The sequence below is a fragment of the Scyliorhinus torazame genome, chromosome 4 (assembly GCF_047496885.1).
Source record: "Scyliorhinus torazame isolate Kashiwa2021f chromosome 4, sScyTor2.1, whole genome shotgun sequence".
Classification (NCBI taxonomy): domain Eukaryota; kingdom Metazoa; phylum Chordata; class Chondrichthyes; order Carcharhiniformes; family Scyliorhinidae; genus Scyliorhinus; species Scyliorhinus torazame.
In genome coordinates this window covers 282,333,896-282,347,726 of record NC_092710.1, presented here as the reverse complement: position 1 = coordinate 282,347,726, position 13,831 = coordinate 282,333,896, and the positions used below count along the sequence as shown (strand labels likewise).

General features: G+C 48.5%; 1 protein-coding gene across 7 annotated transcripts in view; it reads right to left on the bottom strand.

Moving 5' to 3' along the window:
* The window catches only part of LOC140410977 (glutamate receptor ionotropic, kainate 2), a 682,991-nt gene that overhangs the window by 400,758 nt on the left and 268,402 nt on the right, over nucleotides 1-13,831 (bottom strand). For 6 of the 7 annotated variants that reach the window (XM_072499848.1, XM_072499850.1, XM_072499849.1 and 3 more), the window contains exons 3-4: nucleotides 2,665-2,832; nucleotides 2,114-2,392 (exon numbers count right to left, since the gene is read on the bottom strand). In XM_072499848.1, coding sequence (XP_072355949.1) covers nucleotides 2,114-2,392; nucleotides 2,665-2,832 — 447 coding nt within the window. The remainder of the gene's footprint in view (nucleotides 1-2,113; nucleotides 2,393-2,664; nucleotides 2,833-13,831) is intronic. The other variant, XM_072499852.1, reaches the window with a different exon arrangement.

Below are 13,831 nucleotides of genomic sequence, written 5' to 3'. Positions count from 1 at the left end.
CCAAGTGGGGCTTCTGAGCCACATAAGGTTTAATACAGAGTGAACCAGCAAGATGCAAAGCCATCATCTCACGAGCACGAGACAGAAGGCTACAAAATGCAAATGGCTTTGGATCGATAATTCGGCAGTTAAAGACCCACTTGAGTCAGGGTAGTGCAAGTGATTTGAGGATTGTATCAGTTGGACAATGCCTGTGCCGGATTGCAGAAAAATGCAACCAAGACCACTGCTGTACTGCGCCTGGGCCTCTCCTAAAAATAGACCACTGCCCCACCCCCCAGCTTTTTTCTCTTCCCTTGCCAGCTGTCAGCAGGAGTGCCCAATATTGCAACGTCTGGAGCGGCCAGCCCACCCTGAGGCACTGGTTCTCCACATGCAGTCTGCCAGCGCTACGTGGTCAAGGTCCGGCCAGCTGACTGTAGGGCAGCCATCTGCCCAAACACCATTCGGGTGGGAAAATCTACCCTGATGTTAGAATGGACATTCCCTCACAAAACGAGGCATTGTTATTGGTTACTCATGGCAACAAGAGAAGCCATCGGTCAACAAGGCCATTTAAACACAACAGGTTGTATTTTCAAAACTTTGGGCTCGATCTATCTGAATGAGAATGCGTGCAATTAGTCAGGTGTTTCCCTGCCCAGGGAGCGCCAAGAGACACCACGCTATCAAACGGCCATTTGGGTAGATCGGGGGCCTCAGTGGGGACTGCCCGACCGAAGCCTCACTTCGTCCCGTTTTCTGCACCGCGGAGCTCCGCAAGCCACTTTCAGACGACGTCCCGATATCTCGAGCCCCCGACGCGATCCCCAAACCCTCCAACTCATCTATAAAGGGGCTCTTGAGTCCCACTGCGGCACCCTCGTGCCAGAACCCCCATCACGCAAAAGATGGCAGCTTAGCACTGCTAGCCTGGTACCAGGGTGCTAGGCAGACAGTGCCAGGGTGTCCATGTGGTACTATCAGTGCCAGGTTGACACCATACCCAGAGGGCAAACACTCCCCTGGGACAGCCCCATGAGTCCTGTTGGGTCTGGTCCCCAGTTATGGAGACCAGCACTGACCGGTACTTGTGGTTAGATCCTATGCTTTGGTGGGCTCTCGGGAATGCATATTAGAGTGAGACTAGGTGTCTCACTTTAATGCGCAGATTTGTCAGAAAGTGATATTGCGGTATCTTGCGAGATCACATTAGATCTCACAAGGCATGGTGAGTCGGGTAGATCCCGGAGGAAAGATCTTCGGGCATCTACCTGCCACGCCACATTGCCTTTTGGGCGCAACGCAGCCAATGGATCTTGTCCTCTAACTGCTTCAAGGTACAACAAACTTGTCTTTGAAATGATTTTAAAACTCATCCCACCACTACCTCAATGTGCAATCCTTATTCGCAGCATGTGAGCAAGCAAGGCCGTTGTGTGTTACCATAATAAGTGATTTTCAAATGTTGATTCAAAATTTTGATTCAAAAGTGTAAATTCCCCCCCCAAAATGATAGTGGGCGTAATTCTGGCTGTGCAATTGTGTAAAATTGTAAGACATTCATCCAGCCAGCCATTATGCATCCTTCCTGATCTGACTTCCATGGGGTTACATTTAGCCACCGTGTGTTGCAGCAGAGGGACCAAATAGCAATAAAAAATATCTGAAGAGCGAATCAATGTATTTTGTCATTTCTCAAAATAAAGGATTGACTGCCCTTCCATTGAAACCTCCAGTTCAATATGACCCGTTCAGTCACTTAAGCAGCACAGATCTTCATATGCTTTTCTTTTATTTTTGAATTTTAGAGTGCCCAATTCATTTTTTCCAATAAAAGGGCAATTTAGTGTAGCCAATTCACCTAACCTGCAATCTTTGGGTTGTGGGGGTGAAACCCACGTAAACACGAGGAGAATGTGCAAACTCCACACGGACAGTGGCCCAGAGGCGGGATCGAAATTGGGACCTCGGCGTCGTGAGGCAGCAGGGCGAACCCACTGCGCCACCGTGCTGCCCTTCACATGCTTTTCTGAAGATTACTAAAGATGAATTAATATTTTTTGCCAATAGAAACGCAGCATCTTAAGAGCAAGCACATCATTGTGTATACAGTTTCCATTAGCACACGTACCTGTGCTGTCGTCATACACCACGGTGACAGTTTTCCATTTGAAGAAATGTACCAAATCCAGGATGGCTTGACTGAGGGAGGAGAAGTCTGGGTACAGGTTGACGTAGAAAGAATCCCTGTTGTCTGACACTTGATGCTTCCACCGGGTCTGTATGTGGGGAACCCCGAGTGCATTGCAAATGGACTGCACTGCGTTAGCTGAAGAACTATGAGAAGGCCCAAAGATGGCTGCCACCCCAAGAGACAGTTGATCACAGGCTGAAGAGGAGATATATAATTCTGTCAATAATGAGAGGAGAGAAAGCCGATGTGCTAGCAGGAATTATTCGGGGGATAAAAGAAGCACATTCACTTTACCACATTATAAAGCAGTTTTTGTATGGTACAGTTAGCTTTACGTTGTCTCTTACAGATTCACAATTTGCCTGAGAGTTTTGTTTTCTTTTTACACAATGACGGACTAAAACTTCACTAACTACTCCGGTGCTCTGGGGAAAGCAAAAAGAAAGCGTTTGGATCTCATGCAGCGAAGACTGTGCGGAGTACATTACCTTTTCTGGATGCTTCAAAACTGTCATAAATATTTATCCTTTGGATGTCATACGTTAACGTTGTGTTTGGCAGCAGCGTTCTATTTCTGTTGATTGTATTTAAAGCAAACTTAAAGGCTAGTTCCTCTGCCCCAGATGGGGTTTTTTCCACTGACTCGAAAATACCTCCTGAAACAGAAAAGAAAGAATAGCATATTAAACAGAGATAAATGATACAGGAATGAGAATTAAGGGAATAACATCGAAATTTGCCAGTAACACCAAATTAGGAATGACGATGATTGTAAAAGATATCAGCAGAAGGTAAATTGGCTGGCAGGATGGTCAGATAGGTGGCAGATGGGGCTCATCATGGTAAGGTGTGAATTAACATAGTTTGAAAGTAAGAATTTAAAAATTGGAAGATTATGAATTGAACAAAGGATCAGAGGGACTTTAATGTCCTGAAACATCAGTCAATAAAGGGAGCAGTGCACATAGATATGATCATTAAAAAGGCAAACACATTCTTTGGTTTTGTAATTAGACGCATATAATACAAGTGTTAAGGCAGTAATTTTGAACATACAAGATCCCAAATAATCCACAATTAGAACCCTGCATACAGTTTTGAGAAGCCCATTATAGCAAATACATTACATGCAAGAGATGGAAAATATCCTGTCAATGTCGACCTGACCATTCATGACGGTAAAGAACTATTTGTGAACTGAACAAAAGCAGTCAAGCACCAAAACAAAGTCATTTCAAGAAATTGGAATTTCATTCTGGAACTCAGGAAATAGATCCCAAAAAATTCACCCGGAAGTTAACCAGCAGTAGAAGTGGATAAGCCAGTATCTAACCTGCGTGGAGGGAGGATCCCTTTAAATTGCAATTCCTGCTGGATGTTTGTGCTGCCTGTTAGTGGCATCATTTGCTTGACGAGCATATCACGTGACAAGCCAAATGCCGGGGGGCTCTAATTTCAAAAAAGGATCCAACATGAAATGGAGAATCCTTCTATAACTATTATGCTGAGGTTGAAATTCTTCCCATTCCCACCCTGGATTCCTACTGATCAGCACAATTTGAACTGGAAGGTGTAGAATGAGATGTTCGTTGTTGTTTTTTTTCATCAACATTAATGCTGCTGCCGACAATCGAAGGTTAGGGATAGATGCAGGAAAATGGCTTTGAAGTAAAAGATCAGCTGTGATCTGGTTGAAAAACAGAGCAGCCCGAGGGGCTGAATGGCCTACTCCAGCTCCTCGTTCCAATGTTAATCTCGCCAGTATGCCACCATCTTCTAATAAAATAGTTCTTAAGACTTGTTGCTGCATTTGGCCGGAAAAATACAAAAAGGGATGTTTTTTAATTCATTCTTTCATGGGATGTGGGATTTGTTGTCCATCCCTAATTATAATTGAACTGAGTGATCTGCTAGGCCATCTTTGAGGGAAGTTAAGAGTCAAGCACATTACTGTACATCTGGAGTCACATGTAGGCGAGGCCAGGTAAGAATGGCAGCTTTCCTGCCCTAAAGGGACATTAGTGACCTAGATGGGTTTTTAATAATGAAATTGGAACCCATGTCCCCAGAAGATTAGCCTAGGCCTCTGGATTATCAGTTCAATGACATTGCATCACTGTAATATCCCGCAAGAACCCACGGGGTGGGAGTGCTTGTCTTCCCCGTACTCCTTGCACAGTGCGAGCTCCCCTGCTAGGGAGGGGTATATCAATTAACTAATGTACATAAGGTCGGCCAGTGAAGTACCGACCAAAGAGGAACTCAATAGGGGTCTACCGGATAATGTATATACCATCTGTGTAAATAAAACTTCCTTCTATTTACTCAGTGTGGATTCCCCATGTCCTTACTAAAATAACCTTCTCCCCTACATCGTATTTGTAGGAATATGTTAACAATTTGATTCTGGTGCAATAACACTTCAACTCAAAATGAACCTTGCCCTACAGGAAGACGCTACAATAGATTTATTTCAAGGGAGTCAATATAATTGTGAAATTAACTTAACAGATATACTTGTGGAGCACAACCCTAATGTGAACATCAACAGGACATCTTGGATGGAATTGGGATTCTCTGCTATATTGCAGCTGCCTCACAAAACTAAAACGTGAATTTTGTCAGTTCTGCGGAGAGTCTAGCCTGATGAGAGCACAACTAGGTACAGGCATCACCTGAAATGATGAGGCCAATTTTGTGAGCCAGTTAGATCCTTCCACACAGAGAAAGATTCTCTCCACATCACGGCTGACTTAACACATCATCATTTTGAAGACCTCTATCAGGTCTAAGTTATCATTGTTCCAAACACAAACTCGCGACTGTTTACTCTTTCCTAATAGCATCAGTTCTGGTACCATCCTCGTAAATCTTTTTTTGCACTTTTCCAGTAATATCCTTTTCATAGTCTGGAGACCCCAACTGTGCACAATACTCTAAGGACAGATTGACTAGGATCCTATGCAAGTTTAATAAATGTCATTACTTTTGAACTCATACCCTTAGAAATAAACGCCAGTGCTCTGTTGGCATTTTAATTGTTTTACAGACCCACAATCCTGCTTTTAATAACTTGTTCATCTATAGCTCGAGCTTTAAAAGAAAGCAGAGGGTCAGAGTGAATGGTAATTATTGAGATTAGAAGCAGGTAGAAAGTAGTTTACTACAAGAATCAATGCTAGGACCACTGTAAATCATAATTCAGTGCAATGATTTGGATTTAGGAACATGTAACTGATTACAGAAATTTTAGATGATTCCAAAGTGGGGTTATAGCTAACACTGAGGAACAATGCAGCATAATATAATGGGATTCGCAAATTGGCAGATTTGGGCAACTTAATTTTAGCAGAGATAAATGTGAGGTGATGTTTTTCAATTGCGTAAACAAAAATATCACTAACATTTTAGCAATTAAGAACCTGAATGGGGTACAAGAGCAAAAGAGAGCTTGAGCTAGAGATGAACAATAATTGTAGGTCACCAAAACAATAGCGGGGTATTTCCTGGCACTTGAATCCTTTTTAAAGGTTGTGAGGTTTCCAGCCTCCACTACCTTCCCAGGCAGTGCATTCCAAATTCTCACCACCCTCAGTGATTTCTTTTTCACAAATCCCCTTGGAATTTCCTGCCCTTCATCCTAAACCAAGGGGAACTGCTGCTTTCTATTTATCTCTGTCCAAATCTCTCATAATCATAGAATCCCTACAGTGCAGAAGGAGGTCATTTGGCCCATCGGGTCTGCACCGGCCCTTGGAAAAATCCCCCTACTTAAGCCCATGCTTCAACCCTATCCCCGTAACTCAATAACCCCACTAACCTCTTGGACACTAAGGGGAAATTTAGCATGGCCAATCCACCTAACCTGCATATATTTGGACTGTGGGAGGAAACCGGAGCACCTGTACGAAATCCATGCATACACAGGGAGAACGTGCAAACTCCACACAGTCACCCAAGGCCGGAATTGAACCAGGGACCCTGGTGCTGTAAGGCAGTAGTGCTAACCACTGTGCCACCATGCCTGCACCATGCTCAGAACTGCACACACTACTCCTAACCAATGTTCTGTACAGTCCCAACATAACCTGCTTGCTCTTATATTCTATGCCATGACTGATAAAGACAAGTGTCCCATATGCTTTCTTAACTACCCTATTCCCCCTGCTGTGCAGCCTTCGGGGGTCTGTGAACAAATACCCTGAGATTCACCTGTTCCTCTAAGCATCCTGGTGTCCCGTCATTCATTATGTACTCCCTTGTCCTGTTTCTTCTTCCAAAATGCATCACCTCGCACTTCTGAGAGTTAAATAACTTCTGCCACTGCTCTGTCCATCTGACCAACCCATCTACATCTTCCTGTAGCCTACGACCCTCTTCTTCACTGTTACCTACCCTACTAAATTTGGTGTCATCTGCAAAAATACTTATCATCCCCCCTGCCCCCCTCCCACGTAAAATCCATATAAACTACATCAACTGCACTTCTTTCATCCACACACTCGGTCACTCTATCAAAAGTTTTAATCAAATTTGTAAGGCATGACCTCTCTCTGACAAAGCCATGCTGACTATCCCTCATCAACCCATGCTTTTCCAACTGGAAATTAAGTCTCTCATTCAGAATTTTCTTCAAAAGGTTTCCTACTGCTGACATGAGACTCGGCGGTCTGTAATTCCTTGGTTTACCTCTATCACCTTTGTTGAAAAGTGGAACAACTTTAGCTGTTCTCCAGTCCACTGGCACTTGCCCCGTGGCCAGAGAGGAATTAAAAACTTGTGTCAGAGCCCCTGCAATTTCCTGCCTTGCCTCCCACAGCAGCCTGGGACGCAATTCATCCGGGCCTGAGATTTGTCTATTTTAAGTCCGTTAAAGACTCCAATACCTCCTCACTTCCTGTGTCAAACCACTCAAAGTCCTCACAGTCCCACTTCCTGAATTATGTGCCTACGTCCTCCTTCTCCTTCTGAGTGAAGACCGACGAGAAGTATATATATGAGAAGAACTTAACTGTATCTCCAGACAAGAGTTGACAGTGAACTTGTCAAAGTAAAAGGTGTGACAGCAACTTGACAGGAACTCCCAGGATCTTGTTTTCACAATCAGTTTTATTAAACTTCTTGCCAATAACCAGCAACAAAGCCAAATGTTGAATAAAGCAGTGATCTCTGAAGTCACTTAATGTATCATAAATTTTTGGTAATGAGCCATCATCTGTCATTTGGCTTAGCCGTCTGCATTCAGTACAAAAGCTCATACCGACACCTTAACTCTTTAGCAGAACAATTAAGGATGCCCATGGGTTGGAATAAAACCAAATTACATGAGCTGCTAACATGTGATTAATATGGTGCTTGACTTACTCCTTCTGCTACACTGGGATGCATTTGCATCACTTTTTAAAAGAACTGTCAAAATAAATCTATCCAACAGTACAGAAAGCTAAAACAGTGTTTCAAGATTTCAGAAGCAAAACGTCATGAACTCGAGAAATCTGAGATGAAAACAAAAACGATTCAGCAGGTCAGAAAGCAGCTTTGGAAAGAAACAGAGTTAACGGGCAGGATTTAACTGAATGGGACCAAAGTCCCATAACAAGAGCGTTTAGCCACATGTTTCCCAGCGCTCGTACAGTGAGGAGCTCTGCTCACCAGAACTCCTCAGTGTAGCAAGAGATCAGGACGCCATTTAAAAATGGTATCTTGATCTCTGGAGCCCCTAAAGCAATTCTCGACCCCCCACACCCCCGGCCCAAGTCCCAACATATAACGGGAGATCCTCGAACCAACACCCGCTCCCCCCCCCCACCAAAACCCGCACACTGCATCCCCCCACCCCCCGGCCAGATTGCTACCATGCAAAAAAATGCCAGCTTGGCACTTTGGCAGTGACAACCTGACACTGCCAGGGTGTCATGATGGCACTTCCAGGATGCCCAGGTTGCACCAGCAGTACCAGGGTACCACCCTACTCAAAGGGCATGCACCTGGTGCCTCTGATCCCCTGGGAGCCCTCCTAGAGTGCCGTTCCGTCTAGTCCCTGGTTGTGGAGACCAGTACTGAATGCTGCTAACCCAAGGTCTCCAAGGCGAAAGACCCCACGCCTCGGGTGCCTTGGAAATCTGCACATTAAAATGAAATTAGCTGTCTCACTTTCGATCTCTCGAGGCGTTGCGAGCTGGGCGGATCGCGGGAATGGGGTCTCCTGGCTTCTAGTGGCCACACTGTGCCACGGCCATCTGTCTTTCGGGTGTAGCTTGGCCGTAAAATCGTGCCCCACATTTCACGTTCGTGGCTTTTCATCAGAACTCAATGTTCTGAAAAGTTGCTTCTGATTTTCATCATGACAAAAATAGCAGAAAGGCCTGAAAATTCTAAATTCCGATACCAAACAAGGCATTTTTTATTTTCCCAGTGTGGGATAGGAGGTGGAGCACATTTCAAACATGCACAGTTTCCAGAAGCAGCTAGCTATTTAAATAATCAGTTGCCTCCACTAATGTGGGATTCTGATTGGCCAGGATAGTGACACCCAGAACTTTGTGGATTCATTTGGATACCCAGAGTACACATCTGTTTGGAAATGTAAGGTAGCCCTTTGGTCTAGTCCCGGGACACATTTGCGTTTGAAAAACACTGGTGTAGAGGAAGTGAGGGACCTTGGATTGCATGTCAATAGAATGCTGAAGGTAGTAGGACAGGTCGATGAGGTGGTTAAGAAGACAGCTGGAATCCATCCCTTTATTAGCTGAAGAATAGAATATAACAGCAGGGAGACTAAAACCAAAACTAAAGAAAACACTGGTTTGACTACAACTTGATTACGGTGTCAAGTCCTGGTAATCTTATCACAGAAAGAATAAAATTGCATAGCTGCGAAGAAAGATTGGATAGACTGACGTTGTTTTCCTGGAACTGAGGAGATTTGATTGAGGTGTGCAACGCTGTGAGTGTTCTGGATGAAGTGGATGGGAAGGACATATTTCCCTTAACCGAGTTTAGTGATGTGGTGGTATGTATTAGGGGTAATACGGTACACCACGTGTCGACAGGCTATTGGTGGAGGGATGCCAAGTCCTGATAGGATCTGCCACCTACTGGACTCCACCCAGAAATGCCGGTATAAGAACCCAGTTTTTCCCTCCATTTCCCTCAGCAGCTGCATTCTGTAACCACGTTGCTGGGGATAAAGTTCTGCTTAATAAAGCCTTCAATTGACATTACCTCAACCTGCCTCGCGTCATATTGACGGTGCTACAATTTATTAAGCAGAATTGAAATTGAAGAAAACGACGTTGGAACATGGAGCTCCGAATCACCCCGGAGTGCCTGCGCATCGCACTCCAAGCAGCTAACTCGGCCTCTATCTTCAAACACTGGATGGCATGCTTTGAGGGCTACCTCCGAACGCCCCCCGGCACACCGACTGACGAACAAAAGATGCAGGTCCTCTATTCCAGGGTGAGTCCTGATGTCTACTCCCTTATCGACGACGAGGATGGTTTCACCGGTGCCATCGCCGCGCTGAAGGATATCTACATCCGGCCAGCCAACCAGGTTTTTACTCGCTACCAGCTCGTCACACGACGGCAATTTCCGGGGGAATCGTTGGACGAGTTTTATAACGCCCTGCAGATCCTGGGTCGAAACTGCAACTGCTCGGCGGTAACAGCGAGTGAACACACAGAGCTCCTGGTCCGCGATGCGTATGTGGCAGGTTTGGCCTCTTCCCAGATCCGCCAGAAGCTTCTGGAGAAAGAATCTCTGGGACTTACAGAAGCTCGGGCCCTGGCGGCATCCCTCGATGTGGTCTCGCGTAACGCCCGCGCCTACGCCCCTGACCGCACTACAGCCCCTTGGGCTCCGTGGACCCCCGCTGCGGTCGACTCTCCGACTCCCCACCCCCACCCCCGCAAACCTGCACAGCCAAAACACCAGACCAACCGGGGGGGCCCCGCTGCTATTTTTGCGGCCAGCCAAAACACCCTCGGCAGCGATGCCCGGCCCGCGTGGCTACCTGCAAAAGCTGCGGGAAGAAGGGCCACTACGCGACGGTGTGCAAGTCCCGCGGGGTCGCCGCTATCTCCAGGGAAGAAACGGGACCACCGACCCAGCCCCCCAGCGATCCACGTGTGACCAACGGACGCCGCCATTTTGGACCCCGGACGCCACGAGGGAGAGATGGGCGCCGCCATTTTGTCCACCCCCGACCGCGCTCGATCCGTGGATGCCGCCATCTTGGCTGAAGGACCCCGACACAGACGGTTACATTCTGCCTGATTACGATGCTCAACTTCAACAACCACGTCTGGCTTCGACGACCCTCGACCAGTCGCGACCCCGGACGCTCCAGACTGCAACCACTGCAGTCCTAGTGAATGGCTACGAGACGCCGTGTCTTATCGACTCTGCGAACACGGAGAGCTTCATTCATCCGGACACGGTAAGGTGCTGTTCCCTCGTAATTCGGCCAAGCACCCAGAAAATTTTCCTGGCGGCGGGATCCCACTCTGTTCAGATCACGGGGTTCTGCATCGCTAACCTAACGGTGCAGGGGAGGGAGTTACGAAATTACCGGCTGTATGTCCTCCCCCATCTCTGTGCGCCCACACTCCTAGGGCTGGACTTCCAATGCAACCTCCAGAGTTTAACATTTAAATTTGGCGGCCCTATACCCCCACTGACTGTCTGTGGCCTCGCGACCCTCAAGGTTGAACCGCCTTCCTTGTTTGCGAACCTCACCCCGGATTGCAAACCATTCGCCACAAGGAGCAGACGGTACAGCGCCCAGGACCGAGCATTTATCCGGTCCGAAGTCCAGAGGCTGCTGAAGGAAGGCATCATCCAGGCTAGCAACAGTCCCTGGAGAGCCCAGGTGGTAGTTGTTAAGACCGGGGAGAAACAGAGGATAGTCATCGACTATAGTCAGACCATCAACAGCACGGTAGCATTGTGGCCCCTCATTGTGGGGCAGCACGGTAGCATTGTGGATAGCACAATTGCTTCATAGCTCCAGGGTCCCAAGTTCGATTCCCGGCTTGGGTCACTGTCTGTGCGGAGTCTGCACATCCTCCCCGTGTGTGCGTGGGTTTCCTCCGGGTGCTCCGGTTTCCTCCCACAGTCCAAAGATGTGCAGGTTAGGTGGATTGGCCATGATAAATTGCCCTTAGTGTCCAAAATTGCCCTTAGTGTTGGGTGGGGTTGCTGGGTTATGGGGATCGGGTGGAGGTGTTAACCTTGGGTAGGGTGCTCTTTCCAAGAGCCGGTGCAGTCTTGATGGGCCGAATGGCTTCCTTCTGCACTGTAAATTCTACGTCTACGTCTACGTCTACGTCTACGTCAACAGGTACACTCAGCTAGATGCGTACCCTCTCCCCCGCATATCCAACATGGTCAATCGGATTGCACAGTACAAGGTCTTTTCCACCGTGGACCTCAAGTCCGCCTACCACCAGCTCCCCATCCGTCCCGGTGACCGCAACTATACTGCCTTCGAAGCAGACGGGCGGTTATACCACTTTTTAAGGGTTCCATTCGGCGTCACGAACGGAGTCTCGGTCTTCCAACGAGAGATGGACCGAATGGTTGACCAGCACGGTTTACGGGCCACGTTCCCGTATCTCGACAACGTCACCATCTGCGGCCACAACCAGCAGGACCACGACGCCAATCTCCAAAAATTCCTCCAGACCGCTCACGCCCTGAACCTCACTTACAACAAAGAAAAATGCGTGTTCCGCACCGATCGTCCAGCTATCCTGGGCTACGTAGTGCGTAATGGAGTGATAGGCCCCGACCCTGAACGCATGCGCCCCCTCATGGAGTTCCCTCTCCCCCACTGTGCCAAAGCCCTGAAACGTTGCCTGGGCTTCTTTTCTTATTACGCCCAGTGGGTCCACCAGTACGCAGACAAGGCCCGTGCACTAATCCAGTCCACTACTTTTCCCCTGACGACAGAGGCATGCCAGGCCTTTAGCCGCATCAAAACGGATATCGCAAAGGCCACGATGCGCGCCATCGACGACTCCCTCCCCTTCCAGGTCGAGAGCGATGCATCGGATGTAGCTCTGGCGGCCACCCTCAACCAAGCAGGCAGACCCGTGGCCTTCTTCTCCCGAACCCTCCACGCTTCAGAAATCCACACTCCTCAGTGGAAAAGGAGGCACAAGCAATAGTGGAAGCTGTGCGACACTGGAGGCATTACCTGGCAGGTAGGAGATTCACTCTTCATGTTCGATAATGCACAGCGGGGCAAGATCAAGAACGACAAGATCTTGCGGTGGAGGATCGAACTCTCCACCTTCAATTATGAGATCTTGTATCGTCCCGGAAAGCTGAACGAGCCATCTGATGCCCTATCTCGCGGCACATGTGCCAATGTACAAGTGGACCGTCTACAAGCCCTCCACGAGGACCTCTGCCACCCGGAGGTCACTCGTTTCTACCACTTCCTTAAGGCCCGCAACCTCCCTTACTCCGTCGAGGACATCAGAACAGTCACCAGAAACTGCCAGATCTGCGCTGAGTGCAAACCGCACTTTTTCAGGCCAGATAGAGCGCACCTGGTTAAGGCCTCTCGACCCTTTGAACGCCTCAGTTTGGATTTCAAAGGCCCCCTCCCCTCCACCGATCGCAACGCGTACTTCCTGAACATCGTTGACGAATACTCCCGTTTCCCTTTCGCCATCCCCTGCCCCGACATGACAGCGTCCACGGTCATTAAAGCCCTCGGTACCATTTTTACACTGTTCGGTTTCCCCGACTATATCCATAGAGACAGGGGGTCCTCCTTTATGAGTGACGAACTGTGTCAATTCCTGCTCAGCAGGGGCATAGCCTCGAGCAGGACGACCAGTTACAACCGCCGGGGGAACGGGCAAGTTGAAAGGGAGCATGGAACGGTCTGGAAGACCGTCCTGCTGGCCCTCCGGTCTAGGAGCCTCCCAATTTCCCGCTGGCAGGAAGTCCTCCCGGATGCCCTTCACTCTATTCGGTCCCTGCTGTGCACCACCACGAATCAAACGCCTCACGAGCGCCTCCTCCTCTTTCCTCGGAAGTCCTCCTCTGGAACGCCACTTCCGACCTGGCTAGCAGCTCCGGGACCCATTCTGCTCCGGAAACATGTGCGGTCGCACAAGTCAGATCCATTGGTGGAACGGGTGCATCTCCTTCACGCAATACGCCTATGTGGAGTACCCCGATGGCCGACAGGACTCCATCTCCCTGCGAGATCTGGCGCCCACCAGAGCTACCCACACCCCCCCCCCCCAACGCCAATCACCACCTCCTCACTCCCGCCGGTTCATCCCGCTGCCACCCCCTTCCCGGGGGGTTCAGTTCTCCTCCCAGACCCGCCCAGGAGTAAGGGCACAAGGGACAGCGCTACACTCCCAGAGTCGACGGGACCCGAGCCAGCGCCATCACCACCACGCCCGAGACGATCGGAAAGGACGACCAGGGCGCCCATCCGGCTCATCGAATCACTTTAACTCTCAACGTTTTCAGTTATTGTGTGTTGTTATAGTTATGGCATCATGCCGACCCTGTTTGGCCCGTTGGCCCAGTTGAAGCGATAATTTTGTGTTTTGTTCAAAGTTACGGCACAGTACCGACTCTGTAAACCCCTACCACCATGCGAACCACCATCCCGCCGGG